The sequence below is a fragment of the Sceloporus undulatus genome, chromosome 4, assembly GCF_019175285.1.
Source record: "Sceloporus undulatus isolate JIND9_A2432 ecotype Alabama chromosome 4, SceUnd_v1.1, whole genome shotgun sequence".
Taxonomy (NCBI): Eukaryota; Metazoa; Chordata; class Lepidosauria; order Squamata; family Phrynosomatidae; genus Sceloporus; species Sceloporus undulatus.
The window spans coordinates 61,180,719-61,198,653 of record NC_056525.1 but is presented as its reverse complement, the minus strand read 5'-3'; the positions used below and the strand labels follow the sequence as shown (position 1 = coordinate 61,198,653).

General features: G+C 41.2%; 1 protein-coding gene across 3 annotated transcripts in view; it reads left to right on the top strand.

Annotated features, from left to right (window-relative positions):
* Positions 1 to 17,935, top strand: part of ATP2B4 (ATPase plasma membrane Ca2+ transporting 4) — a 190,778-nt gene that overhangs the window by 122,106 nt on the left and 50,737 nt on the right. For all 3 annotated transcript variants that reach the window (XM_042463091.1, XM_042463089.1, XM_042463090.1), the window contains exons 3-4: positions 4,115 to 4,312; positions 16,238 to 16,495. In XM_042463091.1, the coding sequence (XP_042319025.1) occupies positions 4,115 to 4,312; positions 16,238 to 16,495 (456 nt within the window). The remainder of the gene's footprint in view (positions 1 to 4,114; positions 4,313 to 16,237; positions 16,496 to 17,935) is intronic.

Here is a 17,935-nt window from a genome sequence, read left to right as displayed (position 1 = left end):
CGTGGCTGAGATCCTGCATGTGTAGCTCTGCATGTACAATTCCAGTTCTAACCACCTGACAGCTGTCAAGTGCCAGGAGGGGCTCCTGTTGCTGTTTCTTACTGGGGGGAAAGGGAGGAGGAGGGACTGATTTAGACCATAGAGAAACAGCTGGTCTCAGCTCAGTTGGAGGGCACCCATCTTCCTTCCCCCTGGAGCTCAGAGCAGCTGGATCTTCATGATCTAAACTGCCTTCCTTCCATGGTGTTGAGTTTGGGAGCTTTTTGGACAGAGCACAAGAACAAGAGAATAGCTTTCTACAGGTAAAGGTTTCCCCTTTGATGTGATTGTCAAGTCATGTCCAAATGTAGGGGGAAGTGCTCATCTCCATTACTAAGCCAAGGAAGCAGTGTTGTCAAACACAATTCTGTGATCATGTGGCCAGCATGACTGCATGGAACACTGTTACTGTTCCACCAAAGTGGTACCTGTTCATCTACTTGCACTTTTACATGCTTTCAGACAGCTAGATTGGTGGAAGCTGTGACGGGAGCTCTCTCCATCATGTGGCGCTTGGATCTCAACTTGCCGATTTGCCAACATGGTTTGAGTGTTGGACTATGGCTCTAGAGACCAGGGTTCGATTTCCAGCTTGGCCATGGAAACCCACTGGGTGACTTTGGGCAAGTCACACACTCTCAGCCTTAGGTAAAGGCAATGGCAAACTTCCTCTGAAAAAACTTTGTGCAGAAAACCCCATGATAGGGTCTTTTAGGGTCCCCGTAAGATGGAAACTTGAAGGCACACACCAACAAGAAGTAACAGTGTATGCATAAGTCATTAATGAGATATCAACCAATGTCTGTCATCCTGTGCCCTCAACAAGGAATGCTCTCTTTATCAAAAGATAAATGTAATGGGGTAGTATAGGAGAGACCTCCTAAATGGCTGTAGGCACCTAGGGCCCGGTCCAGATGGGCCGGAAAGAATGCCCTCGTCATGTGTGAGGGGTGCCTCGGGGCAGCGCTTCCAAATGCTCCACAACCCTTGCACGTGATGTGCACCGCCATTGTTACACAAGAGCCACACAGCATCCACATAGTGCCACATGGCACTTGTGTAACGAGTGCACCAGTGGCGCACCCATTACACCACCACTGCAGCGTAGAAAGAACCCGCTTTTGTGGGTTCTTTTTCTGCTGGCGGGAAGCCTTGCCATTTGGCGGCTGAGGCTTCCTTCTGGCGGAAAAACAGGCTCCGGCAGGCCGCACTTTTTGGGCGGTCTGTACCCCGCCTATGTTTCTTTCCTGAGTGCAGTTTTCCTCATAAAATAGACTCAAGTATACAAATTGTAGTCTGCAACTCCCAGCTTCCTCACTATTGGCTATGCTTTCTGAGCCTGATGAGAGTTTTAATCCAGCAACATCTAGAGGGCTGCACTTTGCCCATTCCTGCCATAAAGTAACAGTACCTTTTTCTTGTCACTAATATGCTAGAGGAGTGAGCAGCATCTCTTATTTGCATTCAGTACCATTCCTGGAATGGAATTCAAATTCAAATCTCTCCCTTGGTGGAAATCCTTATGTGAGAAAGGATGTATTCCACTTTCTGCTCAGATGTCAAATTGTTAAGGAAAAAGCAACATGGGATATACAGTATATGAAATAAAACATGTATGTGAGAGTCAGGATGACTCAGCAGAAGCCAATTGGGAACCACACAGGTGTAAATGGTAATACAATTAACAAGTCCTGAATGCCAAGGACAGAGATGCAAGTGGATAATTGGACACACCTGACAATTGTTAAGTGGTCAAGGCTGAGATGATGAAATCACTAATTGTAGGATGAACCAAGAGAACCAATGAGAATGGTGTACACGCCTACTGGGTGGAAACAGACAACAGTGGGTGGTATCTTGAATTGACTATAATAATGACTATGCATCCCAATGTATTTTGTGGGTTGTAGTAGTGGATTGTGAGGAGTAGAGTATTGTTGTGTTGGATAGTTTGGAGCTGTATATAGTAGAATAAAGTAGATCTTTTATTTAAGACTACTGAGTTGTCTGGTGTCTTGGGTGAAGCTACAAGAGCCAGCTGGATCCTGAAGAAGGGTGAAGACTTCTGTGGAAGCAAGAGTGAGAAGGCTTGGAGAGTTTGTCAGGGTCTTCAGCCTGTTCTCTGTAACTCTTGCTAAGCTATAACCACTGTCCAAAACTGGTCAGCACGGTGCACAACCAGGTGGTGAGTTCGAGCCAGAGGTGAAGAGCTACAACTCCCATCATCCCTGACAAAATGGGGAGGGGGGGTAGCCTCTCCTTGGATTCCTGAACATGTATTTTATTCTCAGAAACAAACAAAATATAAAATCCTTTCCTACAAATAACATGTTCATCCGCAAATGTACAGGATGACCTAACTTGCTCTTTGAAAGTTGTAATATGGAGAATAGTCTATAGTACGCTTGTATTTTATGAATTCAAAGACATAGCCATGTTAATCTTGAAAATCAGCATGCAAATGGATCTTATGGCCCTTTTGAGACTGATTGAAAAAAGGTTGGTAGCATGAGCTTTTGTACACTTGAGTCTACTTTGTCTGATGCATATATTTTACAGTGGGACTTTGTGTACATATTTTTTGTGATTAAAACAAATTATGCCAATTATGCTGCATGTGTTTACTTTACCTAATAGTTTTTTGAAAGAAAGAAAATCCAAAAGATACCCGCAGGGATCCCTACCAATTTATGAAGCTGTCCTCTAGGATTAGTTTTACATATACAACAGGTTGAAATGAACTGGAGAGGGATAGAAAAGAAAACCATTGGGTTCATATTTCATTATGGAAAAAAACATTTTTCACCTTTGAGATTGCTAATGGAACAAATTTCCAAGGCTTACTATGTTTCAGCAAAAAAAGATGCATATCAAAAATGTGTACAGCTAGAAATGTATATTTTTCAAATGTAAAAATCCATATAGGCATAAACATGCATGCAAGAATACTTGCATTTTGCAATGGAACTACATGTTTCTAGACTGAGGAAAGCAATAGTACCACTCTATTCTGCTTTGATCAGACTTAACCTGGAATATTGTGTCCGGTTCTGGGCACACAATTCAAGAGGGATATTGACAAGCTGGAGTGTTTCCAGAGGAGGGCGAGCAAAATTGTGAAAGGTCTGGCAACCATGCCCTATGAGGAGTGTCTTAGGGATCTGGCTATGTTTAGCCTGGGGAAGAGAAGGTTAGGAGGTGACATAATAGCCATTTTTAAATATTTGAAGGGAAGTCATACTAAGGATGGACCATTTTTTTCTGCTGCTGCAGCAACTAAAACATGGAGCAATGGATTCAAGCTACAGAAAAAGAGATACCACATAAACATTAGGAAGAACTTCATTATAGTAAGAACTGTTCAACAGTGGCACACATTCCCTTGGAGTGTGATAAATTCCCATTCTTTGGAGGTTTAAGCACTGTCAGGAGTGCTTTGATGTTGTCTTCCTGCATGGTAGGGGATTGGACTGGATGGCCCTTGGGGTCTCTTCCAACTTTATGATTCTGTCATTCCATTATGTAAGGAAAATATGTCTTGCAGTCTAAGGAATGTGTCAGAAATGCTAATAAGATTCTGAGAAATTTAACAAAAATAATTCTGCAAGAGGTACTCCTAGGAATGAATCACTGGAATGTTTTTTCTAGGCCAACCCAATAGTGGATTCATCATATTCCTTAGGTAGTGGTTGCCCATTTCCTGGCTTTTTCCAGTCATGATACTTTGAAGCTTAATGATAGCTGTGATGGTCAGGATGCTGTTTGTTCAAAAATAGATAGAAGTATCCTGTTATTGAGAAGCCAGCGGTTCTCAAGATTACATCAAGTATTGCTTTTTCTTTTTTGTGTCTCAGTCACCATTCCATTCAGAGTTCCTTTGATCTGTTTCAGCTACTGTGTTTTTGCAGAGCAGCATTTACCAATAGAGAGCTCCACATTTGATACAGTGGGAAATACTGCTGCAATATATATAATCAGACGTATGGGAGATGAAGGAAAATAGGTTTTGGAATAGATAGTAAAGCAAATGTGTTTCTTTTACCATGCCTCTTAATTTTCCTTTCTTTGCTTGCAGGCTTATCGGGGAATCCTGCGGATTTGGAGAAAAGAAGGCAAGCATTTGGTCAGAACTTCATTCCACCCAAAAAGGCCAAAACTTTCCTGCAATTAGTGTGGGAAGCACTGCAGGACGTTACATTAATCATCTTGGAAATAGCAGCCATAATCTCATTGGGACTGTCTTTCTATCACCCACCTGGCGGCGACAATGAAAGTGAGTAATCTGTACCTTGTTGGTGTTAGGTATGATGGAGCAGGGCAAACAAAAAATATTGCAGTAAAATAGGCACATTCTGGTCAAGGCAGATCTTCCATCCCTAAACAAGCTGAATGGCATGAAAATGTACAGCAGTACCACCTGCTTAAGTGTTAACAGTCTACCCATCACAGACACACTGGACCAGATAAGGTGACAGGCACTGCCAAAGTGGGGTAAGGTTAGATCTTCCTGTCGTACAATGTCAAACTAAAGCCGTTCCAGATTAAAAGTACAGTTGGCCCTTCTTATACACGGATTTTTTATACACGGATTCAAGCATACATGGTTTGAAAATGTTCCCAAAAAGTATAAATTTACCTTGATGTTCCATTTTTTATTAGGGACACCATTTTGCTATGTCATTATATTTAATGGGACTTGAGCATACACAGATTTTGTTATACACGGGGGATCTTGGAACCAAACCCCAGCGTATAACAAGGGTCCACTGTATTCCTCATTTATCCCATAATAAAATACTGCTCTAAAATGAATGTCACTTTGTATCATAAGGTAAATCCTTCATTTCAATTCATAGGGGCAGTATTTGTGTTCTTAATCATTGACTGTTGACTGATAAGAGATTTACAGTGAATGTAAATCTGTAGTAACCATTACTGTATACTGAATTTTCCCTAGCTGAAAAAATTAGATTCTCTGTTGTTTGTCTCCTTGTTAAATGCAAATATCTTTTCCCACTTGCTTGTTAATCAGATTACCCCCCCCCCAAAAAAAACCAAGCAAAATGTTTGCATTTTTCTACTCACTTTCTCATTCTTTCTCACACACTTGGCCCTCAATCTTTGGCTTAATCTGACAGAGTTTAGTGTACTGAAACCCTAAAATGCAGCTTGATCCAAGATGTTATTTCAATTAAGGCAGTTGCTCCTGATGACTTCCAACATGCTCTGGAAAGAAATTTGTTTTCTTGTTCCTGGCCAAGCCCCAACAAGTGGATAATTCCATTTTGCTAATTAAAAATAATAATGTTTGTCATAGATCCTGGATTATTATTTCCTGTCTATGATGTTGTGCAGCATTCTAGGTTTCTGGTAAATACGTTAGACTGAATTGAAGTGGTGATAAAAGATTTTCTATATAAATAAGTATTACAGTGGGCCCTCTCCTTACATGGGATATCCGTTCTGCCCCCTCCTCTCCCCCCGCATAAGGGAAAATGCACATATGTTTGCACCCCATAGGAAACAATGGGGCGTGTGCATGCGTGCAGGCACGCTCACCATTGTTTAGATTGTCGTGTGGCTTCCACATAAACAGGTAGCTGTGTGTAGTGCGTCCACGTATGGCGCGGGCACACTGTATATATTACCTCAACAACATATCTTACAACAGAAGATGGAATCCTTTATGTAGTTTATTATCATGCAATTGAAAATACATTTTAATTAAACTGACGTTCATATAATATGTGAAACTTGGAGTCAATGGATAGGAAATCAAATTGTTAAAAAATGGGCAGAGATACTAACCCACCAAGCTCTTTTCTAAAGGAAAAAGGCATATCATGTATTATTATTATTATTATTATTATTATTATTAACATTATTTATACCCCGCCCTTCAGCCCTAATGGCTCTTAGAGCGGCTTACAATTATTATTTTAATAAGACGGTTCCCTGCCCTCAGGCTTACAGTCTAAAAGACATGACACAAAAGGAGAAGGGAATGGTGGGGGGGAAGGGGATGAGGTCCAGTGCTTCTTCTCTCCCTCTGATGCCTGGACCAAGGCAGATGGACTAGAGGGAGGGCTCTTCTTCTTCAGGCTAGCCCTGGTGGAGCTGGGCCTGCCTGGTCAACTCCCTCCCAGGCTGAAGGATGACAGTTATGGAGTGAGGAGCCTCTGTCTTCAGGCTAGCCCCTGATGGAGCTGGGCCAGCCTATTCACTCCCTCCCAGGCCGAAGGATTACAGTTATGGAGGGAGGATTAATGTACTCCTCATCTTCATTGTATATCCTGCTACTAAACATTAACAGTTCAGATTGGATTACATCTCTACCAGTAAGGAGGCCATGATGGCTGTGGCAGTATTTAGCAAGAGGTCAAATATTTTCTCTGGTCAGGTGCTGTTTTAGGAATTCTGGAGCCATCTTGCTTCTTTTGTAACCAGATGTAATGTTCCATAGCTGCAAGTCCCATTAACACAAGCCATTTTTACCTTTAAAAGGAAGTAGAAGCAGTTTTTGAGCATTTCAGTATCTAATAACTTAGTGGTTCCCAAACGTTGGTCCTCCAGATGTTTTGAACGTCAGCTCCCAGAACCCTGAGCCAGCATGGCCAATAGTCAGGAATTCTGGGAACTGAAGTCCAAAGCATCTGGAGGACTAAAGTCTGGGAAGAAGAGGCTAACAATGAGTCAAAATGCAAGCTGTTTTTTTTTAACACCAAAGACACAAAAATTACAGTAGTATCTTTGGCCTGAGTCAAAGATATTACTTGCTCATGCATTCCATAACCTGCTCTCTCCATTGGAAGGTTTTATGCAACTGAATTCTTCATGGGGTAATGAAGGATGTAAAGAGGGAAAAAATGGAGCACGGAAAGATTTAAGTGGGGTTGTGAAAAAGATGTTGCGGGGCAGCTTTAGTTCTGCCCAATTTGGGCTTTAGTCCCTGGAAGGTTTCCAGTGGTGTAACATGGCCCTTAAGCCAAGGAATGTACCTACCTCTGGAATAGCAGACACATCCTAGGAATTATTTGTATCAGCTTTTAATGAAACCCAGTAGTTGTTCATTTCATTATGTTGGTTCAGAGACCACAACAACCCAGGGAATTTTGGGAAACCCTGTCTTATCACATATCAGCTACTTGACAGTACATGTTTCTAGATTGCTGCTGGTTGCACTAGAAGCTGCTAAACAAAACACCATGCTTCACTCCATGTCTTGTTTCTTGTGTTGTCCAAAGGTGGACACAACTGCTGCTCCAGTATGTTGGATGGGTGGGAACATACCCACATCTGACCAACATGCCAAATTAACCATGGAGCAAAGGTCTGTGTTTAGCTTTCCACACTGCAGATCCATGGTAAGTCAAAGGTTTATGCCCAGCCTTGGCTTATTGCATCATGTGTCCAAGACCACTGAGTTGCTCCCTGCCTGGTTATTAGTGTTCAAATTATCATCATCACCATCAGGCTTAGCTCACAAGACAACATTAATATCGTGCTCACTTTTGCTCTCCTCTTTTAAAAAATGACAGGATCCCTACTTCATTTTACATTTGTCTGTGAAACCATCCTTCAGCTGACAATTACTGTTAAAACTTCAAGGCACTTCTTCATAATAGAAATCATTCTTGCTTTTGATATTTTCTAGTCCCTTTTCTCAAAAATATTTGCTGTTCTATCCAATCTTCTTTTTGTATGTATGATTTGATGGTACAGATCAAGTTGTGCACACAGCAGTGATCTTTGATATGGCCATTGTTAGCTATTTCTTGTAGAGTTTTTCCCTTCTCTTCTTTTTCCCTGATAGTTCTTAACCTTTCTGCTTGCCTTTTTAACTGCTGTGGTGCTGCTGTGTAATACAAAGTGACAGTTTAGAGCTCAACAACATTAACATATTCTCCCCCCCCCCAATAAGTATCTTATTCATTGCACTGAATTTCATTTGACATTTCATTGGCAAACCATCTGGTTTTGTAAGATCATCCTATTCTTCTTCGGCCCTATCATCCTAAAAGTTTACAAGGAAATTAGCAATGTAAAGTCGAAGACTTTCATGGCTGGCATCCATAGTTTTTTGTGGGTTTTTCGGGCTATGTGGCCATGTTCTAGCAGAGATTCTTTCTAATTTCTGAAATTAGCAATATTATCACCTTTTCTGGCTTATCATAGTTGGTGACATAACTAGCAATGTAGTAGTATGCCTTATCAAAAGTATTTATTTGCATTTTTAAAAATATGATCCAAATGCTTGTTAAGGCTAAAAGAATTTCCAGGAGATTAGAGATGTACAATGTTTCCTTAGTAAAAGTTCTCTTGGATCTTCCTTAAAATATATCCTTCTACATCAGAATACTGTTTTTCAATCTTATAGCCAATTTCCAAATCATGTCCTTTTAAAAAAAAAAATCAAGGAGGCTACCAGTTCATGATGGATATACATTAGCTTCCACTATCAGAGGCAGTGTGTGTCTCAATACCAGTTGCTAGGGAAAAGGAGCAGGAAAGTGTAGAGTTCTTATCCTGTTTGTGGGGTTCCTGTTAACTGCCATCCAGTGGACTTTGACTTAAAGTGATCCTATGAATGAGAGACGTCCGAGTCACCAGTAGGTATCTGGAAATAGGCTTGGGCCAGGTGGAAAGGAGAACGGTGAAGGAGAGAAAGATCTGAGAACCAAGGCTAATAATTTCAGGGTAACTACAAATGATCTGTGGTGTTTTCATACCCCAAGTACTTCTAATTTCTTCTATTTATGTTTGACTGTTCCAGAGCATAGCCTGTTTTGCTGCTTGGAATGAGAAATCTCTTTCTGTAAGAAATTTCACAGGTGTATCACCATTGTCTATGTATCCAGCTTTGTTTCTATGTCCTTCTTCTTGTCAAACTCTGGTTTACTCTTCCTGATTGTATCAAGCCCCAGGATTCCTGTTCTTGAGGACATTGCTTGTCATTCTTAGAAATTCAGCTTCTAGGCTGCTTTAAAGAGTGGTGAACACTGATCCCAGCTGGGCATTTCAAGAGTCCTCTGCCTAGTCAAATGCTGCTCCAGTTTCTCCTGAAGTGACTATCATATATCCCACTATGAGCTGAGCCCTCTGTTATGATTCTGAACCCTTCCTGGGCCCAAGTCTTGTTCAGCTCTTGCTTTGTGTCCCTTTGACATCAGCCGTTCAAATATTTCCATTCTGACTGCACTGTTAGCTTGTCTGTTTTTTATAGAACTTGGTCCTTTCGTAAGGCGTAGCTTCAGTCTTGATCTTAAATGTACTTTTTAGGAGGGCTGTACAGGAACTCTGTTTTTAGTGTGGCTGTTCTATAAGGTCATCCTGTGGGTGGATTGTACCAATCCTTTCCTGACTACTACATTTTTCACTGATTTTTTCCTGAGTCTGAAATGACTCACAGTCCTCCTATTCCACAAACCATTCTACAGCCTTTAAACACACACACACACAAACACGTGCGTGCACACATACTACTTTACCTGTCTTGCAGACCTCTGGCACATAAGGTGATTTTATATAGTTAGTAGTTTTTATAATTTCATTTTTTAGTTACTTCAGCAGTTTTGAGCCAAATACATCTGTTCTTTGCCACTTACACTTGCCTAGTTTATCACTTTGCTCTTAAATGTTTCTTATTGAAACATCAATTTGTGACAGCTCTTTAGATTTATTACCTAAAATGTGCCAGTGACTATACATTCTTAATTAAGGGCCTTATATCCAGCGATTTTTGAGCTCTGGGGTAAATAAAGTAGCTGATTATGCCTTGTTATTAAAACTGAATTGAGGAAATGTTAGATTATATGATCAAAAATTGACTTCAGGGGCTAGACATGGTAGTCAAGTGGAAATTGCACAGCTTTTTTTTTAATTTTTGGCATATGAATTTTTTCTTCTTCTTTCTCTCTCTCTCTCTCTCCCCCTCCCTCCCTCCCTCCCTCCCTCCCTCTCCTCCTCCCCCTCCCCCCTTTTCTGTCTCTTAGTTGTTGTTAGGATGTTTGTTCATCTTTCTTAGCATAGGCTGTTAGCCTTTCTTTGACTGTTACAAGTCATAGGATGTCCGCTAACATTAGAGTGTGACTAAAATTCTTGCATGGGACTATGCATATCATTTACTCACCCCACTCAAATACATGGTATAACCAATCCACAGGAGACTGACTTTTTCCCTTGTGCACTTACAACACAGTCCTTTAAAGTCACCTAAAGGTCATTGCCCTTGGGTTCAGTGGGGCTTACTCTCAGGTAACTATGTGTAGAATTGCACAATAAACATGTGATAAGCTGTATGTAACTCCATGCTTGTGTTCATTCACAGTATTTTGATGAGATAGAGGATTCAGTATCTTGAGAATCAGCATCATTTTTAAAGCATAAAGCCCTTAGCTTTTATGTTTGTAAAAATCTTTTAAAATGAAAAGTGCAGTCAGTCACTAGGCAAATCTCAGGGAAAAAGATTTTTATGATTAGGGGTGGGGATTCAGTGCTCTAAAAAGCTATTTTTCATCTAGTGATCAGAACAAGGATAATAAAGAAGCAAATAAATGCACATTTGTTTAATCTACTTAAATATATACATATGCCCAGAAACACATAGGTTGTAGCAATTTCCTTTTCTTTGCACAGAATTGTGCACAGATTTTTTTTACATCTGGTTTCATCTTGATTTTCTAATGTTTATATAACTCTTCAGTAATACAATCTCAGTCCAGCAAACACTCAGTAAGGATAACTTAAGACAATAAAACCAACTGTCAAAATCAGACATCAAACTTATTAAAACAGCCCAGGCAATATGAAAACATTAAAACATTACAGTGGCTGGATAAAACCAATGCAGAGTATGGTTTAAAAAGTGCTGGGAAGACAGAAGTTCATCTTCATTGGCTTCAGAGAAGGCGTAAGAGAGGTTGTCAATTGAGGCTCCCTGGAGAAAGCATCCCAAAGACACAGCCCCAGACAAGAAGACTCACACTCTGTTTGCGGTGTTCTTCACCTCAGAGATGGAAGCAACCAAATGCCCTGTGTGGAAGAACAGTGTATATGGGCAAGTTTTTCAGGCCTGTCCATATACTTTGTGGTAGAGGTGGAGCCATGAGATCATCCAACACACACACACACACACACACACACACACACACACACACACACCATTTTAGTGCAATTCCCCAAATGTACCTCTCCATAGTTTCAAAGTCTCCCAAAGTCTCATTCTGTTCCTGAAAGCCTGCAAGAATGGTAATATTCCAATAATCATGTTCCAGTTCCCCTAAAAGCTGAAACAGTAGAACTGGAAGTGAATGTCTGGACATTTCAAGGATATACATACTCTTAAGGTACTGTATATGCATGTCAGCATGCATTCAACTGAATTCCCCAAGAGTGTAAATTTCCCCCCAAACTTCTTTTTGTAAAGCGTACAAAGTGGATGCAAAATATTCACATCACCATCACCACCAGTTGTGCAATTTTTTTTTGAAAGCCATCATTGTAATTTGTAACTCTATTGTAATTTGTTGTATTTTATTGTTGTAACCCACCCGGATTCTTCATGATTGGGCAGGCTAGAAATAAATCTATTATTATTATTGTAGCTGATCTCAGCAACAGCAGCAAAACTCTCCTAGTGATCTCTGAGCTGGACCATTCATGGGCCAGAGGTTTTGTAGAAATGATAGTACTCGATGTCTAGAACAGTAGTTCACAAACTTGGGTCTCTGCAGCTACCACCACCCTGCCCATTGGCTATGATAGCTGGGGGGAGCTGGAAGTTGTAGTCCTGCACTTTCATCCAGCTACCATGGCTAAGAAACATGGGTCTAGAGCAGGGATGGGCAATTACTTGTGGGCCAGGTTTCTGTTTTCTGCCCAGGCTCCTTTACAAGGTACATTCACCCACAGTGAGCCCCAATTCCAGTTTTCCTCCACAGTCCACCTGAAAATGGTAACAGGAAGTGATATCTTGTGACTTTCCATCACTATTTTGATGAGGACTGCACAGGAAAATGGAGATATGGGGAGGGGGGCATAGGATGAGTTCTGGGGTGCTTTTGAGGGGTATTTTCATATGCTTTCATGCATTGTGGTTTGGGGACACAAATTGCTTGAAATTATTTAAAGGACTAATGGGAGGGCTTCAGGGGGAACAAAAGTGAGGTTCAGAGGCTGCATGCAACCTTTGGGCTGCTCTATGCCTATCCATGGTTTAGAATGCACATACTGGGCCCAACATCTATCCCCCTCAATCTACATGTTCCTAAATAGGCTTACAATACTTGGGACTAGCATCACAATGTCCCTGTTACTCTGTTGCTGAAAGTTTTGCCTGGCAACAGGACGTATCCAGTAATAGTGAGTCAATGTCTTGTGGTCTGTCATTCCTATTCTGCATTAATGTAATCTGCAAATTAGTTTCCAGCATGGCTGCTGATGTTCAGAAAGCTGTTCCTTTTATAGAACTTACTTATAGAGCCAGCTAATATGTTCATAATTGTGTCAACTCCCACCTGCTGTGTGGACGAACCTCCACTGGCATTTCAAAAAGCTTTATACTAAGCCTTCAGCAACATACAGCAGGCTCATGGATGAAAGCAAGTTGATCAGAGGCTAGATAACCATGGTCTAGAAACATATTATCTCTGTAGATTGGGGATATAGGAATAATTCCTTTTCTACATGTCATGGTTTCCGAAAATGATATTTAAGCATACTAGCTGGCTAGCTAGCTGGCTAGCTATACTGGAAGTTGTAGTTTAGACAAGAGTAATGTATTCAATCACTATGCTTGTGAAACAATGAAGATGGGAAGAAAACTTTGCTTGAGATACTTGGTCAGCAACAAAACTTTATAGAACATTTTGTGTGAATTCAAACCACAACTGATTGTAGAAGTAGAAATTTTTTACATTACACATCTTTAAATTAGCCTTTAAAATATGGTTGGAATTAAGGAAAAATATGGAATTGTGTTGCTGTCCAGATGCTGCAACTCCCAGTATTCTTCACCATTGGCTATGCTGCCTAGGGCTGCACGGTTCCACCTGGTTTTATCTGGAGGTCTACCCAATTCCCACCTCTGTTTTTAAAAGGGCATTTTAAAAAGATTCACCCCAGCTATGAAGTAGGCATCCTCAATGAATCATAAGTTCACTATCTTTTGTGTTTTCCTCCTCAGGTTTGAAATTTTGCCCCAAGTAGAAATGTGATGGTCATAGACTTACTTATGGGGAAAGGAATTAGTTCACATGCTAGATATAACCAGGACTGTGCTTGTTTTACACTAAGGAGAGATATCAAATTCTTTACCAGAGTGACCCTTAGCTCCAAGAAACATATAGACATATGAATTTCCATGTACTTCTGTTTCTTGTGGATATAGCAAACAGCCTCGAGCAGCACTCTCCTCACAATGAAAATGCTGTTCATCTTCCTCCTCTACCTTCTGAGTTGTTGCAAGTCATTACACATTTTCAGTCCTGTGCAGCTGACGGAAGTTTTTTTTTTCTAGGAAAATAGAAAGCTAAAGAGAAAATCTGTTTCTATGAACTGGAAGGTTTTACCTTCTCTGAAATAAATTTGCCCATCAATCAAATGAAGGTATTCAGCATGAACAATGACAACCTCATGAATTTCATGGGGTTTTCTTAGGCAAGGAATACCTGGAGGTGGTTTTGCCAGTCCCTTCCTCTGAAATGTAGCCTATAGAACCTGGTATTCATTGGCAGTCTCCCATCCAAGAACTAATCAGGGCTGATCCTGCTTAACTTCCAGGATCACACAAGATCTGATATTTTTAGTGTATTTAGGGCCAACATTATGCCAAATCTAAAATGGAGTTTTCATGGTAAGATTTGCTCAAAGAAGTTTTGTCATTGCCTTCCCCTAACACTAAAAAAGTGTGACTCGCCCACTATCATCAAGTGGATTTTGATAGCCAAGCAGGAATTTGAACTACAGTTTTTCAGAGTCCCAGTTCAACACTCAAACTACTGCACCATGCTGGTTCTTTCTTGTCTGAACATGAATGGCTAAATTAGCTTTCTCAATCCCAGTGGAGATGAGTACAGTCAGCCCCTCTGTATTGACAGGGGTTCTGTTCTGGACACATACCCTTGCAGATACCAAAAAGCTCAGGACCTCAAGTCCCATTATTCTCTAGGGACACATGACATGCCTGTGACCATGCTGGCACAGCTGCATACATGCACCACTATTGAGTATAATGGGGTGGGGCCACCTGCAGATGCTCTAATATGAAGATGGATAGCCTGCCAATACTGTGGGCTGACTGTCTCGGAGTCAGTTTCCAAGAACTCCCTGTTATGTTTTGTGGAGGATGAATAGTGTGATTGGTCCTTTCCACCCATTTGATCATGAAACAGGTTTGGAGAAAATGTAGCCTGTAGACGTCATGTCTGCAGCCCAAGCCCATTTTTTAAAATAATTTTTATTGTTTGCTCCCAGAACTTGCTCAAGACCCCCAAGTACCTTTTCAACAAACAAACAAAAATCTAGAAAATCATCTGAAAGTAAACCAGAAATGATAACTCACTTGTGGTTATGTGGGATCCATCAATGCAGACCCAGACAGGCTTGTGGGCATGAAAAGGGTCACCGAAAATTCTGAAATCCGTGGATGGATATACATCACTTGTTGATGGCAACATCAGGTGACTTGCTCATGCAAATTGGCTGTTACACATTTTTAACTGGAAATGAAGCCTTAATGTCTCCTGACATGGCTGCATGGGTCAGAGCTTTTCGTCTGAGTCAGTTGGTATGTTTAGCTATCACTAATAATCCTTGGGGCAATCAAGTGATGTACAGTGGTGCCCCGGGTTACAAAAATAATTCGTTCCGCCGCCGCTTTCGTAACCCGAAAGGCTTCGTAAGCCGAAAAAGCCATAGGCGCTAATGGGGAAAAGCCGCGATTTGGTGTGAAATAGCGCCGAAAAGCACCAAAAATTTTTTCGTAACCCGAAAAAACATTCGTAACCCGGAACAGTTTTTTTAAAGGGATTTTTTTCGTAACCCGGAAATTTCGTAAGGCGGCACATTCGTATCCCGGGGTACCACTGTACATGTGTATGAAAATATAAAGTCTAGAAAAGGGGGATTCAGTGGTATATGCCTCAACTAATGAGAAGAGGAAATGGTGGGCAGAGAGTGGGCAAAGTGTGCAGCATACATCTTTTGAGTACTAAGTTTGACATATGCATTTTCCTGGGCTATTCCCAGATTTATGGGGAGACAGATAAAAAATCCAAGCCAAACTGAGAAAATCTTCAGATGATATTGCCTTGTGTTTTCCCCCTTGCTGTATTGTAGATATTTTGTATTTCACAAAAACAGTGCCATTGGGCCTGTGAGGAAAAGTAACCTGGAATTGTTATGTTAAGAAAAATTAATAAGGTCAGACTGCCAGTGCAAAGAAGCAAGCAGGACTTGCTAGCTCTTTCACTGTTGTCAACATTTTTTATGCCTTGTATGCACTCTCCCTAAGGGTGCACACTTTCTGTGAAACAGTTCTTCTTCATCTGTGCAATTTGTACAGGCTGACACTCCTGCTTTTGTGTGCTCACTGTGTGGCTTAGGGCAAGTGTTACACATATTTATTCAGCAAGAGGTTCTACAGTGTTCACTAGGGCTTACCCACAGCTAGGTGTGCACAATATACCGTATGTAATTAGGTGGGTATTGGTGGGTCTGTTCTTGTCTCTTTGTCACTCCGTGCTTTGGGGGCTTCTTCTGTTCTCAAGATTATACACCGTAAACACTGGATATGCCCCTTCTTTACATTGTATTGATGCTATACATCAGGTGTAGGAGAGCTGGTCTAGAACAGCTTTTAAACAGAGGCTGAATGTCCATCTGTTGGGGATTTGACATGATGGCACTCCAGGTCTCCTCCAACTCTATGATTCAGTAATTGCAGATATTGGATCTCGAGGTCTTGTTGGAGTACTGCTCCCAGAATCCTTTGCTATTGATCATGATATCTTGGGATTTTGGGAATTATGGTCCAACAATATTTGAGATATCAAGGTTGGAAACCACTGGTCTTGAACAACAATGCTGTTTTGTCATATTGTTTAAAGGCCCTCCCGAAGCAACTGATGAAAGGTGCTATAAAAGATAAGAATGTAGTTCTCAGCATTTGACTCTGTTTCTTTTTCATGTCTCGTAACAGTGTGTGGAGAAGCAAAGGGCAGTGCAGAGGATGAAGGTGAGGCTCAGGCTGGATGGATTGAGGGAGCAGCCATTCTCTTCTCTGTCATTATTGTGGTCCTGGTCACAGCCTTCAATGACTGGAGCAAGGAGAAACAGTTCCGGGGCCTACAGAGCCGCATCGAGCAGGAACAGAAGTTCACAGTCATACGCAAGGGGCAGGTGATCCAAATCCCTGTGGCTGAGATTGTGGTGGGAGACATTGCTCAAGTCAAATACGGTGAGTGAAAACAGTAACTTGCTTGAAGATTTCTTCTTTCCCTACATTAGTTGCTCTGGTGAAAAAGTGGAAGAGCTCACCAGCATTAGTACATTCCCCTTGTTGATGTTTTTTGCCACTTTTTATTACCAGGGCTGTGTGTACAGTCTTGACATCACCTAGAAATGTCTTGCAAGAGCCTCATTTTCAAAGATAGAAGTATGTGGTGTGTCAAAGTATGTGAATAGTAGGAGGGATCTAATTTGATGGACTTTGGATATTTTGATTTATTTGATAATGTGGAACATGTGGTCCTCCAGATGTTGCTGGAGTGCACCTTCCATTATTCCTTGCGAGCATAGCCAGTGATAAAGAGTCTAGTTCCATGGCGGCGAACCTATGACAGAGAAACCATTTTCTGTGGCACAGAGAGGGTGGTGAAGAGGAGGCAGCTGAAGGCCCAGGAGGGTATGGGTGGGGAGGAGGAACAGGCACGTACCTGTTCCTCTTCCTTCCCGGCCATCCCAGGCCTTCAGCTGTCTCCAGAGAGGCAGCTATAGACCTGGGAGGGTGGGGGGAAGACATCCCATTCTGGAAGTCCTGCCCTGGAAATTGCACCCCACCCACCCCCAGAAGTCCCAGCACCGGATAACACCCAGTGCAGAATGGCCTTTTAGTTTAGGCATTTGGTCACTAAAAGGTTTGCCATCACTGGTCTAGTTAGTGAAAAGGGAGCAGATGCACCAGACTCTGCACTGTGGAAGCCAAAGCACTGTGTTCCCATACACTGTCAGTGCTTGCACAAAGAGATTTCTCTGATGTAAGAATATCATATTAAACATGCACATTCAGATTGTTAGTTAGTGTCAAAAGTATCATAAAGTTCTTATCTGCTTTAAACATCCTTTCAGCCTTACTGAAGTCACATCAAACCCATAATTTTTCAGTTTAAAAAACTGTAAGTACAGTGGACCCTTGTTATACACTGGGACTTGGTTCCAACATCCTCCATGGATAACTAAATCTGTGAAGGCTCAAGTCCCATTAACTATAATAACATAGCAAAATGGTGTCCCTTATAAAAAATAGAAAATCAAGGATTGATATTTGTAATTTATACTTTTTTGAACATTTTCAAACTGGATGCTTGAATCCGTGTATAAAAAATCTGTGTATAAGAAGAGCGGATTACTGTTTGTGGGGGAGGGAGGCTCTGCCCTTCAATTCAAATAGATCTTGGGACTAAACTAGATGTTTGTTCAATAATGTTTTTATTGTAATTGTATGTAGAGTGGTGGACGTGCAGTCCTCAACCACAGTCCGCCTGCTGGTCCCAACTAGACCCATTAAATCAGTAGCTGAAAGATAAATGAACATTTAAGTGAGTTCCATTGATTCAATGAACCTACTTTGTTGAGAGTAGCAATTGAATGTAGGCCAGGAGTACTGATTGCAACTCTT